General features: G+C 33.6%; 1 protein-coding gene across 1 annotated transcript; it reads right to left on the bottom strand.

Moving 5' to 3' along the window:
• Window positions 1–1,367: 1,367 nt before the first annotated feature.
• On the bottom strand, window positions 1,368–4,675 carry LOC104233914 (uncharacterized). The gene is made up of 5 exons (XM_009787377.2): window positions 4,038–4,675; window positions 3,641–3,698; window positions 3,297–3,380; window positions 2,978–3,113; window positions 1,368–2,119 (listed from the first exon to the last, which is right to left on the bottom strand). Exons 1-5 carry the CDS (start codon window positions 4,576–4,578, stop codon window positions 1,838–1,840), a joined length of 1,101 nt encoding a protein of 366 aa, XP_009785679.1. The 5' UTR covers window positions 4,579–4,675; the 3' UTR covers window positions 1,368–1,837.
• Window positions 4,676–10,599: the final 5,924 nt, after the last annotated feature.

Raw genomic sequence — 10,599 nt, 5'->3', positions numbered from 1 at the left:
CTAAATGTCTTGAACCGGCCCACCACGGGCTTTTACACCACTAGAGCCCAGGCCCGGTTGAACCGCCCCGTTTGGCCCGTTAGTCCCGTTAGGCCCGCGGTCCTGGACCAGGCTCGGGCCACAATACAGCCTTATCTTGAACTTGAAATTCTCTTTGGCACAAGTCAAGAGTTCTTTGTATGTTTATTTCTCCATATTTTGATATTTTGAGTTTCCTTAATAAATGTCTTGAATCTGCCACTGAAATAGTGAAATATATAAAAATTACGCTCTCGTCTGTAACTGTTCTGTTTTCAGATGTTGGAGAGCTAATTTGTTCGGTAACTGTTATGTTTCAGATGTTTGGTTCTGCTACAGTGCTGTATTTCTTGTTTGTTGAGCTGCATTTCTTGTTTGTATTTTGGAGGCTGGTTGTAAGTCTGTTGAGCTGCATTTTGGGGCTGCTACAGTGCTGTCCCAGATAGCAGAATGTTAAAGTTTGTTTGTTTGTTCTTTTCTGTTGCATTTACCGTTGGTATTTTGGACTTTTGGTACTAGTTGCAGTTGGTATTAACAAATTCAAGTGTTTTAGATTAGTGTCATTTTAAAGTTTTAGGCCAACACTCTATTTTTACTTTTTTAGTGCAATGTTAAAGTAGAGACAACAATTCGTTGTTCTTTTTATCAGCATTTCGTTGTTCTTTATCACCGAATATTAAACCAAAACCGTACCGAAAGCGTAACGAACCAAAATAATAAATATCGAACCGGACCGAAATACTTTAATACGGTATTTGGTATACACAATTGATAAACCAAATACCGAAATACCAAACCGAAAATATTAAATATCGAACCGAAATACTGAATGCCCAAGGTTCCTCCGCTTCATCAGGATTCCAACAAATGGTGACACAAGTCATAGTTACTGTAAATCTACTTCCGCTAAAGAGGAAAATCCATAAATCTCTTAAACTAGTATTTATAGTTAAATACTTCAGTTTCTAAATATTGAACTTCAATTTTTGAAACACTTGAAAAAGATTGTAAAACTTGTTAAAAAGCATTTCAAGTGAAATAATGATTTTCAATCATAAATTTTTATTCTTTGTCAAAGAGAAGTTCTTGTCGGAACATAACAAAATCATACTTCTCGTGCATTTTCTCAACTTCAACTTTACACACTCTTTTTTCAACTTCAATCAAATGTTATCCAAACGACTATTTAGCATTCCAACAAATTTGCAATTATTGAACTTCGGTATTTGAAACGTTGGTGAAATATTGTAAACTCATGGAGGAGTATTTCTAAGTGATAAAACAATTGTCATTGACAAGTATTCAACTCTTTTTTTTTTCCCAAGATCAGGTACAAATTAAACACAAACTTCCAAAATACTCTTTTTCAACTTCAATTTCAAATACTCATTTTTTCGACTACACGAACCAAATACTGTACAAACACCTACTGAAGATTCCATCATCAAACTATATCACTTCCCACGCCTCTAAAATAATCACATAACAAACAGGACTTTGAGGAAAAAGAAAAAACTAATAAGGGTATATGTATGACAATCAGCTAGTTGCTTTACCAACTTTTTGATCACTAGTAGTTAAGTCTAGGGGTATCGCACGTTCACGCATGGTCCGGGAAAGGATCGCACCGTAAAGGGATATGATGTAGACAGCCTACCCTGATACAAGCATTAATGGCTGATTTCATGGCTCGAACACGTGACCTATAAGTCACACGGAAACAATTTGACAATTGCTCCAATCTCCTCCTTCAAGTAGTTAAGTCAATAACTTATAAACTAGAGTACAATATATATTCTGATGTTAGTAGGTGAAATTTTCATTGAATAATAGGTAATTGTGTTTTTGCAAGGACAGCACATTGGAGATGTCGTGGGCAGGTGATAAGGTGGTCGTTAGTAAGGCCAACTGCCTGCATAAAGGAATGCATAACAGAGGGGCCAACATATCTGAACCCTCTTTTCACCATGTCTTTGCTCATTGTTTCTGATTTTGAGGTCTTTACTGGGATTTTGTTACAGGCCTTGTATTGTGTTGCGATGGTCTTGTTGCTCACGAATCCCCACAGATACTTGTCGAGCGACCCAAATTGTTTCTTGATCTGTAAATCGAATCAAGAATCAGACGAAACCATTAATGGTCATCAGAGGAGTATAATGTGATATTTAGGCATAAGATTTGCCTTCATAGTAGAACTTCAACCACTATAATGTATATGTTTTTCCCTATTTAAAATAAGAATCACAAGCATGTAACATTATGATAGTCTACTTTCCCTTAAGCATCAAACATCTTTTTAGTTTTTTTTCTTTGTTGTAGGTATTCGGCCCTTTCACGTGCATATGCCTGAATATTCTTTTTTTTTTATTGGCCAAACACATATCTGTTTATAATAGATGGTTGGTGACATTTGCCTGCTCTGGACCATGTTAAAGTATGATGAATGGAATGAATCTCATGTCGGATGGGATGAGATACTTGGTCTCCCTTCGAGCTAGCTTTTGGGGTGTGAGTTAGGCCAAATGCTTATTTTGACATGGTATCAGATTCAGGCCCGTAGTCGATGTGGGCCCCAAAAGAGGGGGGCTAATAGAAAGGGGGTGGAGATACCCCAAGTTCATGATTGTGCACGCTCTAGACCGGACAGTGGAACGAATGTCCAATTCTGGGCATGAGGGAAGGTGATGAATGGAATGACTCCCACATCGGACCGGGATGATATCCCTAGTCTCCTTATAAGGCTTGGTCAATCTTTTGACTGAGTCAAGGCCGAGGCCAGATGTGTTATTCCGATTCCAATGTGGTCCATGTGGTTATGTTTATTAAGTGGTATGTGTTAGCTACATCATGTCAAAGAAATGTTTGGAAACAAAGAAGAAGAAGAAGAACAAATTGAAATGGAAAAGACAGTTCAAAGGTTATTTTGTGGTAATTTGTAATGTGAATATTGTATTATTACCTCCAGAATTCTTTTAGAATTGTCGACGACCCCTCGGACTTGGCTTAGCTCAATGCCATAATCAGCACTTGTTGAATTTATCTTCTTTTCATTGTATTTTGCAACAATTTCTGGATCAAATCCTGAAAAGGCATCCCTGGAGGAAAGAACAAGCCAAATTCAGCTAAGACAATCTGAACTAAGTTTGGATTAACATGTGATTCAGTTAATTTAATGTGCCAAAAATATTTTTTTGACTATACTATTATAGCGGATAAAGTTCAGTTACATTAATGGAACGACAAATAATTTTGTGACAATAGGTAAAGCAAAAACCCACCTGAAATCTTGTCTTTTCTTTAGCACCGAAGTCCAGTCTGATCCAACTTGAGCAACAGTTAATACCAACAATTCGAATAGCAGACTGCAACACAAAATAAAGAAATTAGTCCCCAAATTATTTGATAAATATGTAAGGAATTTAAGTTATATACACCAACTGCGTAGAAAAAAGAAAATTATGCGATCATTAGTGTAATATAACATGTCAAAACAGATTATTTATTTATATTTTAGGTTACCAATTAATACTCTTATTAAATAGGGGTACATAGAATTTGACATTAGTGCATATAACCTAAACTATGTAGGTAAAATGTACATAAAAGTGGGAAATGTGCTTACTTGTCATCATGGACAGGAACTCCCCATTCCTCATCATGGTATGCAATATAGACAGGGTCTAGAAACAGAACAAACAGAAAATTTAGTATAACGGTAAATATAAGACGATTTGCTAATAGTAAGTGCACCAATGACTTCAAAGTAATATGACAAAATTTAAATAGTATAATATAGGAGTATTCTTGATCATAAAGGCCAGCCTGATGCACTAAGTTCCCTATGCACGGGTTTAGTAAATGGCTGGACCACAAAGGTCTATAGAGACTATTTTCACGACTCAAACACGTGACCTCCTGATCACATGACAATAACTTTACCAATTACGCCAAGGCTCCCTTTCAAGAGTATTCTTGATCATATTTCCTAAATTAAAAGATAGAAATGAAGTTCTCATTACCAGAATTAGGTGTGATAAAACTGCATCTTTTGCCCTCTTTAGGACTTGAACTATTGGAAGAGTCAAGAGGGGTGACTCTATTTTCATATTTAGCAGAATTTGTTCTACCATAATGTGCAGTTTTCATTTTTCTTTGCACTTGCATCATTGCTACTTGTTCTCTTCTTGCTGCTGCTATGCTTCCTGGAACCTCAAGAATCGAAAAGAAAGAAGAATTCTTCACATATTTAGTGGATTTAGCATTGCTTTTTGGTGTCACAATTTTCTCAGTACTTATATTCAAGATGTTAGAATCACTCACTCTCTTGATTTTAGGTGAAATAGGAGAAGTTGTTGCTGAAATTTTGATTTTTGAAGGAGAAGTATGAGTTGTTGCAATGGGAGAAGTTTTGGAAGGTGATTTTTTAAGGGAATTGTGACGTTCTAAGAGAGGATCTCTATTGCTATATGGTTGAAAAACAGGGCGTCCATTGATATGAGAAAGTGTTTGAGGTGAAATTTCAACATTCCCTTTTTGTTGGTTAGACTTGGAAGAACACATTTTGACAAGGGGTTTGGCTAGTTTTGCTTTCGTGGTACAAGAATGTGTGAAAGAGTGTAAGAGGGAAGAAGAATGAATTAGGCTGAGACACTTGATTTTGTTTAATTAAGGAAAAATGAGGGGGATTTTATAAAGAAGGGTGTAGTTTGGGGGGGGGGGGGTAAGGAACATGTTTGAGGGAAGTTGTTAACTTTGGAACATGGAGGAGTTGGGGGTGTGCCATCTTGTGAGGGCACTTTCTTTTGTTTAACATAACCACGAGGATGATAGTGACACAAACCTTCCTCGAATCTGCATCTGCATTTGCAAGGATTAGAATAATTAATACTCCCTCCTATCCATAATAACTAACTAATTTGTTTTTGGTATCGCCCGTTAAGAAAAGAAAAACTTACACAAATGTTTCAAATAAGTCATAACTTACCAACCTCTAGCAATTAGTTATAGATTTACCAAAACTAGTTAAGTACATATAAAAATTGAAAAACCAAATAAATAAGGTTCTTTCTCTCAAAGAATCACATGCAAAAATCACCTTTCATATTTTTAAGCATGATTAGCAACATTAGATGCAAGACGTAAAGGAAATTTCATGTATGAGGTAGCAAATATAGTGATGAAATACAAAAAAATATATATACAATATTTTAAAAATCTAAGCAAAAAAGGAACTTTTTCTATGGGTATAGTTGAAATTCATTGAAAACATATAGATAAGTCAATATACAAAATTTGAGGAAGATTGAAGGTGATTTGGACTGGTTTTGTATCAAAATTCGTAATTAAATCGAGTTCAAAAAATTCTTCTACGACACATGTATCACGCATGTATCTCACACACAGATATACATGGATATACATGTAATACACAATTAATACAAATATGATACATAGTGTGATACACATATAATTTTTTTCATGTTTAGTTTTTACTTCGAATTTTCAATTCAAATCACCTCAAAATATCACCAAATCATCCCAAAACTAATATTTAAACTCCTTAAGATGTACCCAATATATTCTAATAACACCCACTCAAAAAAAAAAAATTGCTACAAATAGATAATTGGCTAATATTAGTAATATTTTATGAATTGACCAATTTTTGTAATGAGCTACTTATAAATGGACATAGCTGGTAGTTTCCCTTAAGAAAATACTAAATTCTATACAAAAATACCTAGTATGACTAAACTACCCTTAATTAAATATTTAATGTGAGGGGTAAGAAAACTTTTTAGGGATATGTACATGAGGGTAATTTTGTAAAAACAAATTGAATTCTTTCTTGATTATATAAATTGCCACTTATTTTGGAGCAAAATAAAAAAGCAAATTGGTTAATTATTGTGGACCGGAGGGACCAGTACTTTTTTTCTTGGTTTTCCATCCGGTGTCCGGTACCCACATTGGGGCCCGACTAAATCCGGATTTGCGCCGGAAAATCCCACATTGGAGGGTAAAATGCTCTCTAACAAAGGCGACTCCATACATAGGGACTCGAACTCAAGACCTCTGGTTAAGGATGAAGGAGTAGTTACGATTCTACCACAACCTTTGTTGGTTAAAATAATTAATACTTATTAACACTGTAAAGAGCTTTTATATTATCAATGCGATTTAATAATTTATAGTAGACTATTATTCTATTTTTCAACTTAGAGTATCGAGTTTGATATGGAAAGTTACATAATGGTTGTAGATTAATTTAAACATATAGTGTAAAAAAAATTTATGTTGTCGGATCGAACATAAGCTCTAAAATATACTTCTCTGCTTCATTTTATGTGACACACATGCCTTGCTAGTTTATTCTAAAAAGAATGCCACTCGACCTATAGATGGTAATACTGTCACCTTTGATGACATGGTGTTTCTTATATATTTACTTGTGTTGGTAGTGGAGAGATCGGCCTTGTTTTAGCTCCGGAGGGATGGGTCTTCCTTTACTCAATTATGACATACTCGATTAGATTATCATCTAGGTCTCGGTTCAGAAGCGACTTCCTAATTATGATCTCATTCTTTTCTTCCCTAATTCATGATCCTTGCAACTGAACTGATCCCCTAATGTTGGGACTTGAATTGTGGTGATGCTCTTCAGTAGCTTCTTCTGCATAGGCTCCTCCACTCCTAGAATTGGGAAAGGAAGCTTTTTCAAACCCAAATAAGATCAAAGGAACTGATTGCTTTCTATAATAACAAAACTGTTATTCTCTCTGATCCATAATAAGTAATTTTTTTGCCATTGTCACACTCCTTAAAAAAATACTAACTTCAAAAGAAAAAAAGATGTATTCACTAAATTACCCTTAATTAAAATTTACATATTGTTACCTTGACACATTGGGATATGTAAATAAAGGTAAATTTAAAAAAAAAAAATAATACTTTTTTTATCATGTAAAAGGACACTTATTTTGGCGCAAAATAAAAAGGTCAAAAGATCACTTATTATGGATGGAGAGAGTATCTACTAACTATGTTTTCTTTAACTCCTTTAACTTTAAACTTTTTATATTATCCTCATTGAAGTTTTCTTCTAATCATAAAAATATCATAACGTATTTAATATTATAAATTCAAAAAATACTTTTTATATATTCAAAAAAAATTAATTTTTTAAATTTCGTAGACGGTGATATAAAATAAAAGTGTGGGGAATGAAAGCGGTGGCAGTGCCAGCAGTTCAGGGACCTCTTTTTTCCCTACACTGCCTTTACTGCTTCAAATGCTAGCCAGCTTGTCTCTTTGGGTTCCAAAATCCAAGCTGGAGCGAGGTTTAGTATTTGGGGCCAGAAAATGACCAATCATTTCTCTTTCCTTTAGAGCTGTCTTCAATTTCCCTTTATTTCCTTTTCTTCTTTATTCCATCTATACTTACCTTTTCTACAAACTAAGGAATAAATGCTTAACTATAAATTTTTGAGATTAGTTGTAATTCAGTTGTTGGAAGTAACCAAGTGCCTGTCCACAAAAAGTTGATCCCAATTACTAACATAGGGTTTTTAATTTTTTTAAATTGTTTTTTTTTGCGTTACTTTTATCAAATTTGATATTCTAATTCAAGATTCAGTGCTGGAACAACTATTTCAGGTGCCCAAGGTCAGAGGCGGATCCATGAGTTAAATTTAGTAGGTTCAAATTTTAATATTGAACTTATTGTCTGTTAAATTATGAGTTTAGATCAAATATTTGTTAAGATTTTAGTAGGTTTTTATATATATACTCTATGTCGAAAGTTATGAGTTGAAATGAACTCATAGTTAAATGGTTGCATCCGCCTTTGCCGTAAATATAGCACGGGTTAGCTAGTTTTCGGACTGGTCATTCAAAAATAGCTAGCGTTTGCAAAGTCATTGAAAAATAACCACTATTTTGCTGCAATACAGAAAGTTCCAGCATAATATACCGGAGATCGGTGCACCTGTGTATGAACTTCCAACATATTATGCTGGAACTCCAACACGCGGAAAGTTTCAGCATAATATACTAGAGATTGGAGCACATGTGTATGAACTTCCAGCATATTATGCTGGACGGGTATATTATACTGGAAGTTCAGTATATTATACTGGAGTATACTGGAACTCCAATATAATATACTGTAGTTCCAATATATACTATACTGGAATTCCAATATATTATGCTGGAGTATTTTCCGGATTTTGAACAGTGTTTTCGTTCAGATTTATCTTTACATGAAAAGTAGCTACATTTCGATTATTTTTGAAACTGTGGCTATTTTTGAATGACCACTTGTAAATCTGACTATTTTTTAATTTCTCCCGCCCTTGCCTAAGGCTAAATATTCCGGGTTCAACTTTTGTGTTTTTACCAATGAGTTCATTATACCTTTCGTAATTATAAGTTAGGAACTTGATATCTATTAAAATTTTAGTGATTTTTTTACATATATATATATATATATATATATATATTATATTCAATACCGTTGAGTCTATGTTACATCCACTCCTGCTGACAACCCTCTGAAAAGCTATCCTTTTTAGCAAAAGAAAAGGCAACTTGCTTTAATGATAGCAAAACTATTGGGATTTCAGTTGTTTTATGAGAATTATTTTGTGATTATTGGCTTAAAGCATAACCGCATTATAGTGGGGAATGAAATCTTGAAAATGCATAGTTTAATTTCAACTGTTAGAAGAGTAACACTACTACTAATATTATCAAGTAACAGGTTTGTCACTTTCCAATAATACAACCAACTTTAAAGTATGGACTATGGAACAATAAGTTGATATTTTTCAACTTTTACCCTTTTTAGGATAAGAATCTAATTCCGGAGGCGTATTTAAGGTAGGGAAGAGGGTTCACGTGCACCAGTGCTCTTCTCCCTAAATCATGCATAATAATGTTATACTTCCTCCGTTTCATATTAAATGAGATAGTTTGATTCGACACGAAATTTAAGAAAAATAAAAGAAGACTTTAGGAACTTGTGGTCTTAAAAGTTTAAGGGGTAAAAAGTTTGTGGGGCCATGATATTTGTGTGGCTATAAAAGTTTCTCATTAAAGGTAAATGGGTAAAATAAAAGAATTTAAAGTTGAATTATTTCCAAATTTAGAAATGTGTCATTTATTTTGAAACAGACTAAAAAGGAAAGTACCTCATTTAATATGAAACGGAGGGAGTATTACTTCAAAATGATATAAATATGTGTACACTCAAGCTCAAAGAGTCATATGATGTAATGGTTAATGGGTGCACAAAGTGAGGTAAGGGATTTGATTTTCTTGTCCATCTTGCCTTTTGATTAAGTACTTTCTCCTTTGTTTTTCTTTCTTTATTTAGTTTAGTTTTTAAAATCCCCAAGTCTATCGAATTTCCTGTTCTCCTTATGTAATGTAACTAAATTTTATATAATTAAACGAAATGTCTTATATTAAAATTAGTAGCAATTGAGGATGTAGTATAGAGTCAATTAACAAGTTTGACTAACAAATTTTTGATATGGAGTACAGATATATCAAGAAAGTGTCTAAAAAAAATAAACTTATAATTTCAATAGTGTAATAGTTTCAATAAGCTAAAGGTTGAACATCATATTTAAGTCCTAAATCCGTCTATTTATTATACTGCACCCATCCTCTTAAAATCCCCATTCCGTCTCTGTCTAATTCCCCTCTCTAATAAAGGCATGCATTTCTTTTGTTCCTATCACTATTCACTAGCCATGGCATTTAAGACAGTACCATTGTGGTTATGTAACAATTATTGTCTTATCGGAATCTAAGATGATCACTATGTCATTTTGATGTTATCTTACACTATTTTTGAGGAATATCTTTTATATATTTAGATTATTTAAAAAAAAAAAATCCCAATGATTCAGCTGCAAGAACCATCTATTTTTTGGTGTCTTGTTCCGATCACTGGGTTTTCATTTCTCCAAGATTATAATCTAAACCTTTAACTTAAGTTGTAAGCAATATATGTGACAAGTGTGAAATCTTGGATTTCAAGCATTTTTCAGTAAAGTGACTAATCAAATTGAACAGTAAGAACTTCTCAAGCAAACAACTTCAGAGAATAAAAAACCAAAAAGAGATCATCCATATCTTGGAATGTAAATCTCAAAATATTACACGTTGCTTGGTTTAAGATTAACGCCATAAAAATTACAATAACACTAATAACAACATATTCAGTATAATACTACAAGTAGAGTCTGGGGAGGGTAGTATGTACGCAGATCTTACCCCTACCTTATAATGTTATACAGGTAAAGAGGTTTCCGATAGATCCTCGGGTCAAGGCAGAACTCCATTAAAATTATTTGAAATAATTAGCTTTACAAAGCAAGGTGATTAGAATTGTAACATTTTATTTTTGCAACTTAGTGAATGTCAATCACCTAATTCATGAATACTAATTTTAATGGATGGTAATCACATTTAAGTCACTTTGGATTTCAATGAAAAAGAGAAACAAACCATGTGCAAGTCCAACGTATTGCGTCAAATGATGAGACGCAATTCTGGGCAAAAACAAAGGCA

This window comes from Nicotiana sylvestris, chromosome 8 (assembly GCF_000393655.2).
Source record: "Nicotiana sylvestris chromosome 8, ASM39365v2, whole genome shotgun sequence".
NCBI lineage: Eukaryota > Viridiplantae > Streptophyta > Magnoliopsida > Solanales > Solanaceae > Nicotiana > Nicotiana sylvestris.
This window is presented reverse-complemented; position numbering and strand designations above follow the sequence as displayed.

Bases quoted from the DNA above. Each gene is read 5' to 3' on its own strand.
- LOC104233914 (XM_009787377.2), bottom strand. From the start codon at position 4,578: ATGTGTTCTTCCAAGTCTAACCAACAAAAAGGGAATGTTGAAATTTCA. The intron at 3,381-3,640 runs GTAAGCACATTT...TTTGTGTTGCAG, and splicing joins GTTCCTGTCCATGATGACAA to TCTGCTATTCGAATTGTTGG. The intron at 3,114-3,296 runs GTGGGTTTTTGC...TCTTTCCTCCAG, and splicing joins AAGAAAAGACAAGATTTCAG to GGATGCCTTTTCAGGATTTG.